We start from the raw sequence: 20,599 nt of genomic DNA, 5'->3' as shown, positions 1-20,599 counted from the left end.
AAAAACACCAAGCATCATCCTTAATGGTGAGAGACTGGATGCTTTCCTCTAAGATCAGGACAAGACAAGGATGTCTGCTCTCACCACTCCTATTCCACATCCTACTGGGGGTTCTAGTAACAAAATTAGGCAAGAAAATGAAATAAGTGTCACTCAGGTTGGAAAGTAAGAGGTTAAACTATACATGCAGATGCCATGAAAATCCCAATAATTCCACCAAAAATTATTAAAAGTAATAAATGAGTTCAGCAAGATTTTAGGATAAAAGACCAAAATACAAAAAAATCAATATTTATTGATATATAATATTTCTATATAGTAGCGATGAAATTGAAATTAAGAAAACAAAAATAAAATGCTTAGGAATAAGTTTAAAGAAGTATAAAAGTTATACTCTGAAAACCATATTTTTGAAAGATGTTAAAGATAACCTTAACAAATGGAGTGATACCCACATTAATAAATCTAAGACAATATTTATAGAATCATGATATTCTCCAAATTGATCTACAGATTCAGCACAGGCCCTATAAAAATTCCAAGTTACCTTCTTTGCAGAAATTGATAAGCTGGTCCTAAATTTCATATGGAAATATAAGGGACTCTGAAGTGGTAAAAGAATCTTGAAAAAGAACAAAATTAGAGGACTCACATTCCTGGATTTCAAAACTTACCACAAAGCTGCAGTAATCAAGAAAGTGTGGTACTGGCATAAGAATAGACTAACAGATTAATGGAATAGAACAGAGAGTCTATAAATTATCCTACATATCTATGGCCGAATGGTTTTCAGCTAGGATTACAAGCCAATGCAATTGGGAAAAAAACCAGATTTTTCAATAAATGACTCTGAAACAACTAAATATCCACAAGCAAAAGAAAGTATTTGGAATCTTACCCCACACCATATATAAAAAAGTTAAGTCAAAATAGATCAAAGACTCAAATCTAAGAGGTGAATCTATAAATCGAAGAAAAAAAATGTAAGTTTTCATGGCCTGGATTAAGCAATGGTTTCTAAAATATGAAACCAAAAATACAACCAAAGAAAAATAAATATATAAGTTGATATAATCAAGATTAATTTTTTGTGTGTGTTTCAAAGGACACAATCAAGAAAATGATGTAATCCCAGCTACTCAGGCAGGAGGACTGAAAGTTCAAGGGCAGCCTCAGCAACTTAGCAAGACATTGTCTCAAAAATAAAAAAAGGCTGGGGATGTAGCTAAGTGGTAGAGCACACCTGAGTGGTTCAATCTCCAGTCCCCCTCCCAAAAAAAAAGAAAAAGAAAGCGAGAAGATGACTCCATGACTCTTAGGAAAAAAATGAAATCAGATATGATAAGGAAATTGTAGCTAGGATCTATAAACAACTCTTACAACTCAATAATAAAAAGACAATCCAACTCAAAAATGAGCATGCATACTCAAAAAACATTTCTTCAAAGAAGATATACAAATGACCAATATACATATTAAATCATGTTCAACATCATTGGTCATTAGGGGAATGCAAATCAAAACCACCATGAGATACATGATACAGATAGGTGTTAGGATGTGGAAAATCTGAACCTTCATACACTGCTGGTGCCAGTGTAAAATGGTGTAGCCACTTTGGAAAATGGTTTAGCTGTTCTGTTCCTTGAAAAGTTGCATAGAGTTACCATGGTACTCAACAATTCCTCTCTAGGTGCATATCCAAGAGAAAAGAAACATAATCTCACACAAAAAAATTGTACACAAATGTTCACAGCAGCATTCTTTATAACAGCCAAAAAATAGAAATAATCTAAACATCCAATTGATGAAAAGATAAGACATCCAGGCTGGGGATATGGCTCAGTGGTAGAATACTTGCCTGGCATACATGAGGCCTGGGATTTAATCCCTAACATGGCAAAAAAAAAGGAATGAAGTGTTCATACATGCTACAATATGGATGAACCCTGAAAATACATGCTCAGCCTAAGAAGGCAGTCTCACAGGACCACAAATGGTTCCATTCATGTGACATGTCCAGAAGAAACAGAAAATATTCAGTGGTTGCCATGGACTAGGGGGTGAAACAGGAGGAATGGAGGAATAGGGATTGGAGGGTAAAGATGGGGAATGACAGCTAATGAGTGTGGGGTTTCTTCTTGAATGATACAAATATTATAAAATAAATTACGATAGTTACACAACTCTATAAATATACTAAAAACCATGCACCTGTAACCCTAGCTACTCAGGAGCATAAGGCAGGAGAATCACAAGTTTGTGGCCAGCCTGGGCAATGTAGCAAGACCTCCCGCCTTAAAAAACAAGAAAGAAAGAAAAAAAGAAATCTACTGAATCACATATTTTAAATAGGTGATTTCTATGGTGTGTGAATTATACTTCACCAAAGCTCTTCATAAAGAGCAATAGAGAAGAAAGAGAGAGGGGGGGGGGTGTCATCATGCATCTCTGCTGTGCCATTCCTGAGGGGCTGGCTCCTGGTATTATCCTTCTCCAGTTCCCACTAAGCACATAGGAAGGAACTCAGGCACCTGCCTCAGCATGCGACATTTGTCCTGTAAAGCTCTCTGACCATGCCAACCAACCTCACACAGGAAAGTGGAAGAAGCTACTGAATCTTGGAAAAGTGAAAACAATGTACCAGATGATGGTCCAAATGTTCTAGTAGGAATTGGAACGCTAAACTCCTGGAGCTCTGCTTTTAGGAGAAATGGGAAAATCTTTGACCAAGTCCTGTTTAGGATATGTTATGCTCAATGGGATAAATGTGTCCCTCACCTCTAATGAGAAGAATTTACCTGTGCCCTTCTGACTTTAATTTAACAGGGAAAAATCAGGGTCTGTTTGCTATTCATGATATCACCAATGTACCATAAAACTACAAAATTAAATACTAACACTGCAGTCTAGTCACTTAATATCACAGCCAGGTATGGTGGTGCACACCTGTAATCCCAGCTACTCAAGAGGCTGAGGCAAGAGGATCATAAGCTCAAGGTTAGCCTGAGCAACTTAGAAAGACCCTTTTCAAAATAAAATTTCAAAAGTGTTAGGGATGTAGCTCAGAAGTAGAGCACCCCTGAGTTCAATCCCCAGTATGGAAAAAAAAAAGGAATATCACTTATAAATTTCATACCCCTTCAATACAATTACATAATAAATGAAAGAAAGTAAAACTTTGCCAAAGAATTTTTATTTCTCATGAATTCATTTCAACAATCAAACTCTCATTAGCATTCCAAGGGAAAGACAAATATAGCCACAAAACAAAGCAAAAATATCTGGTGCTCATAACAAATGTTTTTGACAATTTTAGAAGTATTTTTGTTACAGGGAAGGAACAAGTTGGGTAGAGAAATTGATAGGAAACTAAATAAAATGTAAGATTTCTAAAAGTATCTCAAAATAATTTTTCTACTTGGTGTTAGATCTAGTATCGTGAGGATAATTTCAATTTTCACTACTGCCCTTGAGGTGACAGCTACCATTCATTGCAAGCTCACTCCATCCCATGCTGTGCCTGAGGGCTCTTACATATGTTGCTTCACTTAATCTTCAAGAACCTGCAACTAGAGGGGCTAGGAAGACCCTCAAGGTTCTCCTGAAGTCCCTACTTTGCCCTGTTGCTCTAAGGTTCTTCCAACTCCTTGCCATTCTGAGAAGTAGCACAGAACTAGGGCTTCTTTTAAGCCACTCAGCAAGTAAGGATTCAAGGGTTTTTAGTCCTATAAACAGTGATTTTTCTAGATCATTCACTCATCCAAACATTTGTTGAATACCTACTGCTTTCCAGAGACTGTCCCAGGAACTGGGCTACAGAAGTAAAAGACATGGAACCACACTCCAGGACGGTGATTGCAGGAGTGAGCAGGAAACAGAGACTCAATGGAATGTGCATGCGAAGGGAGCCTGGTGGAGAGGTGGTATCAGGAGAGACTCCCAGAAGAGTGCATCTGAGCAGAAGCTAAAGACCAACAAGAAGTCAGAAAAGGAGGAGGACAGGCAAGCTAGGTACAAGGACAGCAAGGGCAAAGGGGCAGCAGGAGGAGCTCCAGGGTAGAGCTTCTGAAGAGGTCAGCAGGCTGTCCACCACCAAGGCCCATACTAAGGAAACAGGAGTTCATCCTGATGAGGATAGAAAGCCACAGGAAAGTGGTCAAGTAGTCCTTCATTCAATCCATGCAGCCCTCTGCTACTAAACTGATATTTAGCAAACCCAAACACACATACCCAGCATTCAAAGCCCTAAGTGTGGTTTCTACACAAATGCACTCCAACACTACCCCTCACTATTCCCAAGAGGCCCTGGATCCTGGGGGTCGCTATTCTTTCTTCCACCCTTCACTTACAGATCACCCTCATTGTCATCACAGGCTGACATTCACTCCAAAGCTCCTGTGTAGAAGCACATTCATGTGCTTGGCTCTTAATAGCAGCAGAGGGCAGAAGAGGAGCATAAATAATTTGGAAAACTTCATCCCAGCTAGATAAAAATAATCCTAGACACAGTCATGTGCAGTGCTTCTCAAACATTGGCATGCACATGAATTCAAGGATCTTGTTAAAATGTAGATTCTAATTCAGTAGTTGTGGGGTAGACCCAAGATTGTACATTGCTAACAAGGTCCCAGGTAATGCTGGTGCTGCTGGTTCATGGAGCACACATCAAGCAGAGAGAGCAGCACTTTTCACATTATCTTAAATGGATCTCTATTTAAAATTTCAAGTCTATCAAAACCCAATACTTTCAGAAAACAAAAATAAATTATAATAAAAATAAAAAATTTTAAAAGGCATACAAAAATGTAAGTCCCAACATTGTATTAATTATGTTCATTTGGTTAAAATGAACATGTTACCTTACCAAATGCCACAGGTCAGTGGAGGGAGCTCTCTGCTCATTTCTTCCCATGAAGACCATGCTGATTTCAGAAACACAAGAAATCATGGCATGCTCACAACCAGGCTTGACTTGGATGTCTAATTTTATGGGCAAAGCAAGGAGGGGATGTGTAAAGACATGCAAGGAAGTTGGGGCTTCACAAATATATTGCTCACTAAAGCGGAGTTTATGAAACACAGCTTTTGACGAGCACAGACCCCAACATTTGAACACCTACCTTGCCACTCTTCCTCGGAGATCTCCCAAACCAGAGAGCTGACGCATCTCCAGGGTCTTTAAGGCAGAATTAGTTCCATAGCTAATGTTGTCCCTGGCACGGATCTGCTCCTGGAGTACCTAGAGTACACAGAGACCACTCAAGGTCATTTGCAAATTTATATGCAGCCACAAAAGTATTTTGTATTTTGGGAAAAAAAATAAAAATGTTTAACAACTTATTATTATTATTATTAATATATTTCACAAGAAGCTTCTTTTTAACAGTCACCTGATAGAAAGAGGTGGGTTAGGAGGAAATCAGGAGGCTTAGGAAGAAAGCAAGAGACCTTAGTGACCACTCTGGGTTAAGTCCCTTAATTCACCAGTAACAACTAAATTCCTTTATATTAATTTTTTTTTAATAATGAAGGCATTTTAGGTATAATATTGCTGTGCCCAGAGGTCAAGTATGAAGTGGGTTTGTTCGGGTTTTTTTCGTGTGTGTTTGTTGTGGTAGTTATTTTCTTTTTTATTGTTTTAATTTCAATTTTGGATTCCTCTTTGACATAAGAATATCTAGATATCTAAGGATTACTTAGAATTAGAATTGCAGTCAACATAATGAGGCCCTATCTCAAAAAAGAAAACAAATTAGAATTGACGTCTTCTTTTTCAAGCAGTTAAGTTTTTGTGGTCATTTTTATCATTTAATTCTCATCATATTGGTTTATGATAAATATAGTATAATTTTGAAATATGTTAAGGCTTTCTTTGTGGCACAATTGATTTTTTTTAACATTCCATAGACATGCAAGACTACATATTTACTCCTGGGCACGGTGGCCCATGCCTATAATCCCAGCGGCTTGGGAGGCTGAGGCAGGAAGATCATGAGTTCAAAGCCAGCCTCAGCATCTGCGAGGCACTAAGCAACTGAGACCCTGTCTCTAAATAAAATACAAAATAGGGCTGGGGATGTGGCTCAATGGTTGAGTGCCCCTGAGTTCAATCCCTGGTACCAAAAAAAAAAGTATATATTTACTACTTGAGGAATGAATTTGTCTACTCTGAGTTTACTGATTTCATTATTCATTTCCCTTAGATCTTATTTACTTTTGTTTTTTGAATGTTATTTATTTTTTTCATCTGTGAAAGAATAACTATGAATTCTCCCACTGTAAAATATATTCATCAAGTTCTCCATTTAGCTGCCATTTTATTTGGTACACATGGATTTAAGATAAAAGCATTTATTATCATCCTCTAATAACCTTCTTTAGTACCTTTAATATTAAGTTTCATCTTACCTGATATGACTATTGCTAGTATTTTTCAGAAACAATGAAGCAAACAGTAGCTTTGTGTTAACTGCTTGGTTTGATTGTATACCAGGCACTGTTCTAAGTACATCAGGCATGTTAACTGAATCTTCACAGAGTCCCAAGAAGAAGGTACTATCACTATCCCCATTTCACAGATGGGGAAATCTCTAGGCAACTTTCTTAAGTCCACACAGACACCAAGTGTCAGAGCTGGGATTCAAACCCAGGGAGTCTGGCTCCATAGTATACTCTCAACCATGACACCACATTGCTTTGGTTGTCTGCATTTTCATCTCACTGTATGTATTCAATGTATGTCACTGTGTTGTTCTTTATCCTTTTCCTTATTGATTTCTTATTTTTATCTTTTTAATATTTTTAGATAGACACAATACTTTTGTTTATTTAGTTTTTTTATGTGGTGCTAGGGATCAAACCCAGTGCTCCATGCATGCTAGGCAAGTGCTCTACCACTGAGCCACAACCCCAGCCCCATTCTTTTCCTTATCTAAACTGATTTAATCAGGTTACATCCACGCTTTCATCTTGCCTGTTAATGGGGGAATGTTCCAGACACAGCCATTCCATGAGTAGTTACTTTCCATTCCCCATGTTCACACTACATGCACGTCTATTTCGGGCTCTGCTCTTGCATGGCTGTCCTGATATGGACACTCAGCACATCTGCATGGCTACCTCCTTCGCTCTTCAAACCCAGATGTCTTATTTGGAAAAAATTTACTTTGTTTCCCTCCTGCCCTTTCCCCTATTCCCAATAGGCTTTGCTAAAATATCTTGCTACTTTGGATTGGGCTATCATTAGAATTTTGCTTGCAGAATCTCTCTAGGATTTTTATTTTTTTAAATGCTTTCTTTACATAGTCCTAGGCATTTATCAATATATATTTGCCTGAAATTATATAGATCTTTTTTTAAGGATCATAGATCATCTTTGTGCTTTTCCTCTGCCCTACCTCAGGTTCTCTGCTCATGTGTACTATACTTGGTGTATTCGGTTGGAGTCCTTTCTCTGACATATTCATCAGATCAGGCACCTGAGGAAAGACTCTTGATCCCAGCCATATGGATTACCATCCTCCCCCACCCTGAAGGTGGGTGATCTGCAGATGGGTTACAGAACTCTTGGGCCTTTCTTCTGGGTGACCTTTGAGGGTGCCAGAGTGTCCAATGCTTCTTTCTCTGCAAGTATTTTGGCTTCTGGTACCTAGAAGTAGGTACTTCATCATTGGAGTTCAGAAATTTTACCAGAATGTACCTGATTCCTGATTGTGGGACTTTTTTTTTCCTTTTCTTTTCTTAAATTCAATTCTACCTGGACCTCAGTGAACATTTCAATCTACAGTCTCTGATTTTTCTTTAACTTGGGTAAAATTTCTTCTCCTATGGAACTAATACTTCTTCTCCATCTGTTTATTTTCTCCTTTTGGAACCCTTGTCATTCACATTCTGGATGTCCTACATCTGTCCACCAACACCTCTCTCTTTCTCTCCTGGTTCCTCCCTCTTTACATTTGGCTCTGATGTCTCATAGAATTCTTCTACTTTGTCTTGTTTGACAACTAATTGCTTCCAATTCATCTGCTCACTTTAAAAAAATTGAGTTTAAGGAACAAATTTTATGTTGCACTAGGGTCTCCTAAATGGGCGAATTGTTTTTTATTCATAGTCCATCTGCTTCCAATGTTTATGGGGCTGTTCTTACTCTTCCTTCCTCTGGCTGCTGGGCCCCTTGAGTGTGATATGACCTTCCTTTCCCTGTTCATTGGAGTGCCTTAAGTAGGTGCTCCTGAGTGTAGGAGGAGCTTTGGGCTGGAACTGCAGCCTGGAAAGGCACAGGGCAAGGCTCCAAGTAAGGCATAGGAGGAAGGCTCTCTGCATCCTGCCCCAGTCAGGAGGCACTGGGGACACAGTCTACCTCTACAGGCCCTCCAGGTCTCCAAGGGCAGGAGACTGGCTCAAGTAAATAGAGTGAGGCCATGAGATGGACCCTCTCCTCCACGGACTCCTGGCTATGGGTTCTAGATCCTGGATCCATGGCTCTCCCAAGCTAGGTCTCTGCTGGGTCCCCAGGGCCTCCAGCCTGTTTAGCACAGCCATTTTTAGGAAGGTGGCACTAGGATGGGGAAGTAGGCACTAACCCACCACCTCCCCTCACCCTTCTGTACCAATATAAGGAATTCCTAAGGATATGCTCCTGGGTATCTACATGCTGCTGTTTATTTCTAGAAATATACTGACAAATTTGTGGTCCCACTTGCAAATGAATAGGGAAACCCAATTCAAGACGATGCAATTACGCTTAAAGAAATCATTTTTGTGCACTTTTTCTCAACTCTTTTATCTTCTCTCTCTGTCATAATGTACACACAGAAAAGTGTATTTAATGTACATTTTTAGATTTTCAAACTTCCTAGCAAAAAGCAGAAATTAGGAATGAGAGTGTTCTGTTTTCCTTATTGGAAATCTGATAGGGGTCATTTTGGATGGAGTGACAATAAGGATAAAGAAATATTTCACTGATAGGAATCTGTAATTGTCAGATCCATCTGTTATTTCTGTAGTTTCCAACTTTTTTTCTGAATGAATTTGCTCTATGAAGAAGAATGCAAACTAGTTACAATCACCTGTGAGTGACAAAACATTAGTCATCTGAACATATTCCTGCAAGAACACTTCAGATCTGACTAATCAGGTCCTGGCACTCTCCCACTGAATGGAAGGCTGGTGAGCATTCTCTCTTTCTTAATGGGAAGTAACACCTATTAGTTACAGTTAATAGAAACTAATACTTACACTTTCTGTGTGGAATGTTTCAACTAGTCAATCTCAAAGGTCTTTGGGGTGTATAAGTATCACTCAGGTGGCTTATTCCACATGCAAAGTCCCAGGCCCCATCCCCCAGAAAACCAAAGGTAAGGAATTGACCCAGGAGTGTGGCTGTTCAGGGTCATGAACTGCTCCTGGAGATAGTAACATCGCATTAGACATCATAAAAACAGCAAAGGCTATAGCCGGTCCAACTTCATTTGGGTTGATTTTCAATCAGTAAGCAAAGAAAATGGAAAGTGATTTCATAAAAGAGAAGCTAAAAATAATTAAACAACATATTTTTTTTAAGAGAGAGTGAGAGAGGGGGAGGGGGAGGAAGAGAGAGAGAGAGAATTTTTTTAATATTTATTTTTTAGTTATCGGCGGTCACAACATCTTTGTATGTGGTGCTGAGGATCGAACCCGGGCCGCACGCATGCCAGGCGAGCGCGCTACCGCTTAAGCCACATCCCCAGCCCCAAACAACATATTTTTTTAAAGATTCAACCTTTCTAGTAAGCAAAGAGTCAGGAAATAAGATCACACCATTATCATGTACCACTCTGGGGCAGGATGTAGATGGTGGAGACGGCTGTGCATGTGTGGGAGTAGGGGCTAGATGGGAACTCTCTGTACTTTCCGCTCAGTTCTTGCAAACCTAAAACTGCTCAAAAAAGATCAAGTCTACTTTTTATTTTTATTTATTTATTTTTTTGTTGTATATACTTATTTTAAATAAGTAAATAAGTGAGTTGGGAAACAAACCCAGGGCTTTGTGCATACAAAGTATGTGCTGTTACTCAGCTACATCCCCAGCCCAAAGTGTATTTTTTAAAAAATCAAAATATCATATCGTCTTTATTGGTTGAAGAAGCGTATATTTTTAGGTCAGGCAGCAGCGCATGCCTGTAATCCCAGGGATTTGGAGAGGCTGAGGCCGGAAAATCACAAGTTCCAGGCCAACCTGGGCAACTTAGTGAGGCCCTGTCTCAAATAAAAAACAAAAGGGGCTGATGACATAGCTTAGTGGTAGAACATACTGGGTTCAATTCCCAGGAGAGAGAGAGGGAGAGAGAGAGAGAGGGAGAGGGAGAGGCAGAGGGAGAGGCAGAGGGAGAGGGAAAAGCAGTAGCAAGTAGTTTTAACTTATAATACTAAAAAAGTATATCAAAAATCAAAAAGGCACAGTTGGCCCTTCCTGAAACAACTTTTCTGAAGAGTGATGCAGCAAAATACATTCAAAATGTTCATGACTTTGACTCTGGTTCTGATTCATGACTCTGGTTCTTAGAATTAATATTAAAGGAAATATTAAGAAAAATAAAAATGTTTTCATAGGGTGACACACATGAAGTCTTTCATTATACAGCACTAGGAGGTTCACAGAGGGTTTTCTTTTAAACAAAGCAAAATGTGTATAATCTAATATTAATCAAAAAGAAAGGGCACAAAATAACCACAACATGATTCCAGCTATGCGCTGAAATCCTCATAAAGTACTAGAATGTTCAAGTTTTGTTGATTTCTAGTGGGATTATGGGTGATTCCTTTTTTGTGTATTTCCCACAATGGACATACATTACTTTATAATCAGTATAAAAGAATGCATTTTGTTTAATGCTTAGAAATAAGAAAAAAGACCATTTATCTTTCAGAATTCTTATGCAGGTGAATAAGGTATTGTATTAGAAGTGCTTTGAAGAACACAGAAAAGAATTCTATCTGAACTTAACATAGTATGCACATTACTGAAAAGCTACATGAAAACAGAAGGCACTGCAGAGCTTACTATTTAACAGAATTTGAGAATGAAGCCTTAGAAAAACAATCCCTCTGTAAAATCAGTGATGTGCCCTAACTTGTCATTTTGGAGAAATTTATCATCATGATGCATTTACTTTAAAAAGGTTATCCTTAAGTAAATCATCAATTCTCCATTACTGTCAGTTCAAGAAATTTTTTGTCGGCCTACTACATTCAGAGCACCAGGCATAATTTCAGGGAGCTCATTTGCAGCAGAAAAGCCTACAGGGTGGGTGAGTTCACAACCAAGTCCATCCAGCAAACATGAGTCGCACACACACAGAGAAGAGGCCAGGCACCTTGGAAGAGGGACCTTCTGCTGTTTTGTTTTTGTTTTTGTTTTGTTTTGTTTTTTTTTTTTTTTCCCCCCCCCCCCCCCCCCCCCCCGCAGGGCCCAAAGGGACCTCACCCATTATTTTATTAACTCTTTTTTCATTTCTCAGGTGGACAAATTAACAATTGAATTGGACTATTTGACTAACTACCTCTTGAACATATCCCAGAAGCCATTCCTTTAATTTTTTTTCTCTGTATGATCTTTTTTTTTTTTTATTGCAGAATCACATCAGTTACACATCCATTGATTTACATATTGCCATACTAGTGTCTGTTGTGCTCCGCTGCCTTTCCCATCCTCCACCCTCCCCTGTTATTGTTGTTTTTAAGTTATGGCCTATCATTACAGAACCTCCCTTCCCAAAGACAGCATGGAACAGGACTCCTGTGTCAGGCTCTATAAGGCTGTCTATACAGAGGTGTTGACAACCCATGCCCTGGGATCTCCAAGCCATTAGCCAGGCTGGTGCTGCCTAGGAACAACCAAGAAAGAAAGAGCTCTCCATATTTCTCCTTATCCAGCTCTGCCTAGATTGATAAGGATTTGGAAATAAAAGTATAATTCCAACATCACTAGAGAAAGACCCAACTGCTCAGGGCAGAGCCTTGCAAAGTAGGACCTCCCTCCCTGGCTCCTCATCTCCACACTGAGGCTTGCAACTCCCCAGAATTCCAGCCCCTGTACCAAATGGCCTTCTTGGTATTCATTTCCACTTGGGTATTCAGTGGGCCCCTAAAAGATGCCAAGTCCCAAATAGACTCCAACGTGCAGGAAGTCCTACCATTTCTACCTCCAAAATAAGTCCAGAATCCACCCACTTCTCTCCACATCTACACTGACTCTCCTAATTCAAGCTGCCATCACATGTTCCTTAACTTCTGCAGGAGACACAACCCAACTCCCTGCTTCTGTTCTTGCTCCCAGATGACCCCTTCATCTCACAGTAACCAGAGTGCTCCTTCCTGAAACATTAATCAGTCTGTAAGTCCCACAAGGGCAAGGGCTTTTATCTGTTTTGTTTACTAATGTATTGCCAGCACCATGTGTGTGAGTGAATTATTTAAAGTTCTTGGCTTAAAACTAAATAATAAAGCCAGGCACAGTGGCGTGTGCCTGTAATCCCAGCTACTTGGAAGGCTGAGGCAGAAGAATTGGGGTTTCAAAGTCAGCCTGGGCAACTTAAAAGACCCCCATCTAGAAAGAAGGAAAGAAGGAAACTTAACATCTTCCTACATCCAACCCCCAAACTTCTTATTAAGAGCCTTCAAGCCTTCTGACTGGCCCTTTCCCTCCACTCACGGTACTCAGGTCCCTTGCTCCTCTCTGCTCAAACACACCAAGTTCTTCCCTGACTATGGCCTTCTTTCTCTCTGAAATGATCTCCCCATTGTCTGTTCCACCTTTGCTGGCCTGACCCCCTTGCCATTCCAGTCTCACTTCATGGTCACCTTACCATCCTTCCGTACTTTCTAAACAGCCCACAATTACCCACCATTATATTATCTTATCAGACCATTGACATGGGCTGATGTTACCTTGGTTTCTCAGTTTTTACTCCCTGTACACACACTAGAATGTGGAGTAGGGCTAAGGGAAAGGACCTTGCATGCTTGGGTAAGTACGTAGTCCCTGTCACCTTTAACAGTGCCTGGCTCACCCTGGGTAACTGAGAAATTTAGCAATTAATTTAATGCCATGATATAGAATCTGGCCTTTCAAGTTGAAGGTTCAGAGACTATCTCTAGCTTGTACCAGAGGTGACCACACACCCTCAAAGATGAACTCAGACAAGCTAAGATGTACTAGAGATGAGGCAGATACCAAATACCAACTTATTTACACTGGAAAATTTCCACCACCAGAACTGAATGAATATTCAAAGTCCACTCAATTCATTGTCTTCTTTCCCTTGACTCAAGTCAAATCTGGTGGGTAAAGTTAAAATGAATTTGGGTGATAATCAAAATCACCAAAATCCCTCTGCTGAATACAGGGGCCAGATCTCAGCAGCATGCTTTCCAAATAGCCTTTCTAGATTCCATATTTAGGTACAATACATGAAATTCAGTAGTCAAAATTTCCTCCTCACTGGCAGTGCTGGGTACACATTGAGCCAAGCTCCTCTGCGGTCCAACTGCACAGTAGCATCATTTTTACCTTGACATGTTAATGACATCCCACACTGCACTCATCGCATAAACTCAGAAAACTCTTCAGTAGTTCATTTGCAAATTGTTAAACTACCAAACTTTACATGACCTGTTCAGTTACAGGAGGGCTTGGTATAGTTTTCCATAACCCCACTAGGTCAAAGCCAGAAAGCCAAGCCAGCAGGACACCATGAGGTCTGAGCACATGAAAACCAGGGGTAGGTCTCCAGATTCTAACCACAAGGCCCCACTGCCTGGTTCCCCAAAGGCCAAAGACACAATTAAACCTCTAAGGGGACACAGAGGGATACAAACTACTTCCCAAGCCATCAAGTTGGCACAGAAGGGAAAGCTTACCACTCAAAAAGGGACTATAGACTACTTACCAGAACTTGGCTTCTGGGGATGATGGTGCTTAAACCAAAGACAGTATAGATAATCCAGACATGTATAATTCATAGTGACTACATTACCTCTTCTAAATTTATAATGACAATGATAATTTGTGGAAAGTCTTGGGGGAATAAATAATTGATGACATACAATTATGTACAAGGCAAAATGCTAATGGAGATCATGGGCGGGGATGTATTAAAACAATAGAGTCTTCCACCCAGCACTTATTAAGCACCTACTATGAGCTAGTGTACAAGAGTCATCTGTTTTCACATTGGAATCTGCACATGAAATATGGGCAATGATTATGGGGTTCTAGGAGGGCAAAAGACCCTGGAGCCTTTAATTGTGAAACACTGATTGAGCTCTTACTGTGTGTTGAACACCATGGTACACACTAAAAATAGAAAAATTAAGACTCTGTTCTAGCTCTTGAAGATCATGCAGGCTAGTGGCTTGACAACATATTTTACTCTTTTTCTAGTGTACAACTGTATTCAGAGCCATGTGATGGAAAAATCTTAAAGACTTATCTAGGTACATTTACCCAGATGCAGATTTAATATCTCTCAATTTGATCAGCCCTGTCAGAGAGCCTAGAGTGAGCTCTGTATATTAAGAATGGTTTTTACTTTAATTTTGTAATGCAAAATCACCTGCAGGATGATTCTTAGAAAACAAATGTCCAGTAAAATTTTACTGAGTGAACTGAAAAACAAGTAGAAGCCAGTAATAAAAACAACAAAATGCCAGGCAATTTTCAGAAGAAATTCAGAATCTATAGATAAAAAAGACACTTTTCACATCACTGAAATATAATTTAAAGCTGGTCATGGTGACACATGCCTGTGATTCCAGCTACTCAAGAGGCTGAGTCAGTAGGATTGCAAGTTCAAGGGCAGACTGGGCAACTCTGTGAAATACTATTTCAAAATAAAACATAAAAAGGGCTGGGAATGTGGTTCAGTGTAGAACCCCTGGGTTCAATTCCCAGTACCCTCGCCCCACCCAAACACACAAAAGAATGAAATACAGTTGGAATATTGTCACATTTATAGTTTTAAAAATTCAACTATCATCTTTTGTATAATACCCACCCTCCCAATTTTTATATTACTTATATATAAGGACTTCTTAAAATTTTTACCCTATATTACAGTTATGGACTATGATTATGGATACAATTTGTATCCCCCAAAATGCATACATTGAAATCCCCACTACTGCAATGGTATTAGGAGGTGGGATTTCGGAGACTTTAGGGAGTACTTAGGTAATAAGGGTGGAGCCCTCGTGTGTGGGATTAGTGCCCTTAAAAAAGGAGACCCAAAATCTTGCTTCTGCTCTTGCTCTCTGCCCCATGAGGACACAAGAAAAGAGCCACCCACAAACCAGGAAACAGGGTCTCAGATCTTTGGCTTCCCAGTCTCTAAAACTGCAGGAGATATAGTTCTGTTATTTAAGCCACCCAGATTAATTTGTCATGATTTCATTTTGATGAAGTTTGGCTACAGTATAGCAATTCTTATGTTTCATGAAGCATTCTAATTTTGGTTATGTTTGGGTAGACATGCCTAAGTTCATAATATACACAAGTACATATAATTAGTGCTTCATAGCAGTCTTACACTTCTAAACTTTCTTGCTGTTACTTTACTATGATATGTAGTTATTGCCAGTTATAAAAAAAGTAAACACTCACATGGCCAAAGTAAATTTTTTGTCAGAATTAGATTTTACTCAGTTTTCCCTCTCTACAACAGAAATCATATTTTCATTTGCAAAATTTGCATACTCTAAAAATAAATGCAAATGGAAAAAAGTGCTGTCTGGGTGAGGAAGGCATAATCAGTATATAAAATGTGTTTCAGATGTTGGAAAAACGGCAAAATTGCAATTACTTTAAAACTCAGTGCATTGTAAATGGTTCAAAAAATTGTCTTAAAGAAATATGTTTGGTGAGAAATAATTAGCAAAGCATAAAATGATTGATGATATATCTGCTACTGATCCCAGTTCAAGTGAACTCTCATCAACAGAATGATGAGGCCAGGGAGAACTAGTGAGAACCACAGCTGGAATTACCTAGTTTCATGAACAACTCTCTGGAGGGTCAAATCCTCGGAAAGCAGAGAATGGCTACAGCGGCCATCCTGTCACATTTGAGAGTTGGTTACATAAGATCAGGGTTCCAGAACAGCTCCCATGAGGAAAAGAAGAAAAGGGAAAGGAACATATTTTTGGAGCTTTGAATCCCCTGGGTTTAGTCCCAGAACTGCCACTAAATGGTTTTGAGACTTGAGGCCACTTCAACTGGGCCTATCCTGAAAAGGATGCACTTTGTAGAGATGATCCAAGAGTCTCTACTAGGAAATCTACAACTGCCTTCACTCTCAATTGGGTGTTTATTCACTAATACTCATTTGCTATGATTTAAATCATGGTGTCCCCTCCAAAATTCATGTTGAGACTCTGTCCCCACTGTGGTAGCATTAAGAGGTAGGGATGCATCATGGTACACACCTATAATCTCAGAGACTCAGGAGGCTGGATAATTGCAAGTTCAAAGCCAGCCTAGGGAACTCAGCAAGATCATCTCAAAATGAAATTTTTAAAGGGTTGGGGTATACCATGCTTGAGGCCCTGGGTTCAATCCCCAGAACTGGAAAAAAAAAAAAAAAACATACACACACAATATGGGTGAGGCTATGTAGAAACTGGAACACCCATACATTACTAGTGGGATTATAAATGGTATAGTCACTTTAGAAAATTGTTTGGCTATGCTTTGAAAAGTTAAACATATATCTTATAGTGATAAAATATCCAGCAATTCTACTCTTAGTAATTTACTCAAAAGAAATGAAAACTTTTCCATATCAAAGACTTGTACACAAATACTTATAGCAACTTTACTGGTAGTAACTAAAAATTGGAAACAATCCAAATATCTATCAATTAATGAATGGATAAACAGAAAGTGGTACATCTAAACAATAGAATACTACTCTGACATCAAAAAGAACATGACACATGTGAGGATATGTGTGAACTTCAAAAGTATTATGCTCAGTGAAAGAAGGCAGATGCAAAACACTTCATATGGTATAATTTCATTTATATGAAATGTACAGAAAAGACACATTTATAATTATAGAAAGTGGATAAGCCCTGAGCTGGGGTAGAAGTAGGGCTTGTATGAATTTTGGTAGGTGACGGTAATGTCATAAAACAGAACTGTGCTGACAATTGCACATTTCAATAACATACTAAAAGTTATTTAATTGTATACCTACAATGTGTGTTTTTTGTGGTATTTAAATTATACCTCAATAAAACTGTTTAATAACAACACAAATCTCCCTCCCCTCCCCTCCCCACCCTTCTTCTCTCTCTACCCCCCCTATTGACCTTCATTTCTCCCCCTTGTATTATTTTTCCTTTTGTATAACCCTGAGGAGGGGGGATAGTAGAGGATAGGAAAGGCAGCAGAACACAACAGACACTAGTATGGCAATATGTAAATCAATGGATGTGTAATTGATGTGATTCTGCAATCTGTATATGGGCTAAAAATGGGAGTTCATAACTCACTTGAAGCAAAGTGTGAAAGATGATATATCAAGAACTATGTAATGTTTTGAACAACCAACAATAAAAAAAAAAATAAATAAAAAAAAAATAAAGGCATGAATTAAAAAAAAAAAAAAAAACACAAATCTGACAATGGAAAAAAGGTGGAGGCTTAATTTCAGAAAACACCATTAATGTACAATCCCCATAAGAAGAAACAAAGATTCTCCTTAATTTAGCCATATACATTTATTCCTATATTTAATAATTACATGTGAAGTCTATTACCATTATGTAGCAATAGAAACCCAGGCCCTAAATGATCTAAGTTTTCTGAACTAAATTGTATGGTCTCTGTGACTGCCCAAAAAATAGCAGTAAACCTTTAAATTCTACAAATAGACAATATTGGCTTTTTTATGGGGCCCATTTCAGAGCAAAATGGAGCAATAAAGGAGAGTCTGAGAAGCAATCCAAATACCTAAGCTCTCTGAATAATAAATTGCATAATATATAATCATTATGGCCTAGAAACATCTAATCTGGAGTAGCAAAGGCTGACCTAGTAATTGATTTAATAGCTATCTTCACAGGTATGAGGGTTTTACAAGGAAACTTTTTGACTAGTTCTCTCTCCCCATTGAAAGCCAAACAAAACAAAGTGATTTAATAAACAGCAAGGCAATTTTGGAATAAACACAAATAACACTGACAGAAACTGCTATCAAATACTGGAATAACTTTAATTAGGATATTTGTGCAAGCTGTTTCCTTGGCGATCATTACAGTCAAGACAGACAGCTTAGGCCTACGTGCACACTGCCTGAGAGGTGGGAATTAGAGTTGGGTGACGATAAGGATCAATTGGGACACAGGCCACATGACTTGCACACACCTTACCTCAATGTCCCGATTAAGTTGTTTTACTATGGCAGTTATGTTCCTGATGTGCTCCTCCAAGAAAAGCCTGGCCAGGCGGTCACCACCCCCTTTGTTTTGCATTTTCTGCAAACTGCTGACAATATCGTCTTTAATCCGGAAAGCATGCTCCACCAGGGCAGCGGTGGTTTTCTCATGGCAGAGGATCCTGTCTTCTAGTTGCTCCACGAGGCTTACAGAGGAGTAGGGTGCCATGGTCAGGGACTGGCTGTGTCGGGGCATGGTTCTCACTCGCCTGCAGAAGGAAACCACAGGATGGGGGTGGCTCATTGGGAAAATATAATTCTTAAAGCCAGATTCAAGACTTCACAGAGAAAGAAATACATACTGCCTACCCCTACAAGGTAAATAGGGTTTGAGGCAAGGTTTCTGCCCCGAAGAGTTTCCTCCATTAACCAGACAGGATCTTGAGATAATTGTGCTCACAGGCTTAGGCTCTATGACCTCTAAGATCAAGAGGCTGGCAGAACCAGGCAGAGTGGTATCCCCAGCTCAAGTTGTGAAATCAAGATCCAGCTGACTAACACAGTCTCCTGACAGGATCTCCTCCCCAGCCCTCCCCCTGAAGCAATGGTTACAAAGTCAAATGCCTACAGGGGTCAGGCAGGTGATATAAATGAGTGAAGCATGCCATGCATGGTGCAATAGGGAGTGATGGGGACTTTGGAGAACTCGACAGGGCATTTCCCAGCTAAAAGGGAGCCACAATTCTGCTCCTCCTATAAATGATCATCTGGGAACGCAGGTCCATCTTTTCAGATTATTTGGTATTTTCAAATGAGCCAGAAAATTCAGACTTGTATGTGAAACTGCCCTATTTTTAAAAGTTGACAACTCATTTAAAAAGCATTTAAGATCATGCAGTCCATGCAATGTATTTCCAAGAACTGAGTGAAACCCTGTCTTAAAGTAAATAATAAAAAGTATTGAGGATATAGCTCAGTGGTAGAGCATCCCTAGGCTCAATCCCCAGTATGTATAAATTAATCATCAATCAATCAAATTAATTAATTAAATAACAGAGACATTAACCTCAAGCCTCCAGAGTTATATTTCACTATTGATAGAAAATTTAATCCTACTATAGGGAAACTATGAAATCTCCACCTCTTGGGGTCATGGAGCGGTCCATGGTATCCAATAAACTGGAAACCAGGAGTGGGGACACTATAATACTTCTCTTGCCCTTGGACAAAACTATTCTTGGATAATGCAACAGCCACAAAGCTTCACTTATAAAGACCATCACACCCACTAGCAGCCCTCATGGGATTGGTGTAAAGGAAAAGTATACCTTAGATGCATATTTTCCATATATTATACCTTTCCTCGGTGACAAGATTAGGAAATACAGTGTTCCGTTGGGCCATTTTCTTTTTAATAATTCACATCTGTTGAAAAAACAAGCACTAAATTATTTAACAGTTTATATCTGGAACTTTAAGTGACCTCAAAGTTTATTATGAAATTAGTACTATGTGGCTCATAAATTATGCTGACACACTGATCAGTTCTATTATTGGATGGCTGTATCTCATAAATGAAATAAACAGTAAATGTTTCCAAATAAGGAGAAAAGAACTTAGCAAAATCAACATGCTTCTGAAGTTAATACTACAAAACTTTGCTGAACCAATCAACACAGACTGTCAAATGGAGTTTCCAGAAGTTTCCTAATCCCACACCTATATCTCAAGTTGAAAAACCACTTTTCCAAGCCAGGCACAGTGGCACACGCCTATCATCCCAGTAACTGAAGATGCTGAAGCTGGAGGACACAAGTTTGAAATCAGCCTCAACAATTTAGTGAGATCCTGTCAAAATAAAAAGATACAAAGAGGTGGGATATATTTCAGTGGTACAGCACCCCTGAGTTCAATCCCCAGTACCACAAACAGACAAACAAAAAGCCACTTTTCAGAAATAAGAAAGAAGAAGGCAGTTTCTTTTTCTTTTCCTTTTTTTTTTTTTTTTTTTTTGTACTAGGGATTGAACCTAAGGGAACTCTGCCACTGGGATTTATCCCCGGCTCTTTTTGAGACAGGGTCTCACTAAATTGCCATGGTTGGTCTCAAATTTGTGATTCTCCTGCCTCAGCCTCCAGAGTCACAGGGATTATACCATGCCTGCTGGCAAGGTAATTTCT

The 20,599-nt window shown here is 39.1% G+C and overlaps 1 protein-coding gene across 3 annotated transcripts in view; it reads right to left on the bottom strand.

The window, feature by feature from the left end:
* Positions 1-20,599, bottom strand: part of Fam81a (family with sequence similarity 81 member A) — a 52,694-nt gene that overhangs the window by 13,210 nt on the left and 18,885 nt on the right. For 2 of the 3 annotated variants that reach the window (XM_058584847.1, XM_046461800.2), the window contains exons 2-4: positions 19,748-19,844; positions 18,415-18,688; positions 5,124-5,242 (exon numbers count right to left, since the gene is read on the bottom strand). In XM_058584847.1, coding sequence (XP_058440830.1) covers positions 5,124-5,242; positions 18,415-18,688; positions 19,748-19,767 — 413 coding nt within the window. In that variant the 5' untranslated portion in view covers positions 19,768-19,844. The remainder of the gene's footprint in view (positions 1-5,123; positions 5,243-18,414; positions 18,689-19,747; positions 19,845-20,599) is intronic. The other variant, XM_046461798.2, reaches the window with a different exon arrangement.

The sequence above is a fragment of the Marmota monax genome, unplaced genomic scaffold, assembly GCF_021218885.2.
Source record: "Marmota monax isolate L192 unplaced genomic scaffold, Marmota_monax_Labrador192_F-V1.1 WCK01_AAM20220418_F8-fsc00001, whole genome shotgun sequence".
Classification (NCBI taxonomy): Eukaryota; Metazoa; Chordata; class Mammalia; order Rodentia; family Sciuridae; genus Marmota; species Marmota monax.
This window is presented reverse-complemented; position numbering and strand designations above follow the sequence as displayed.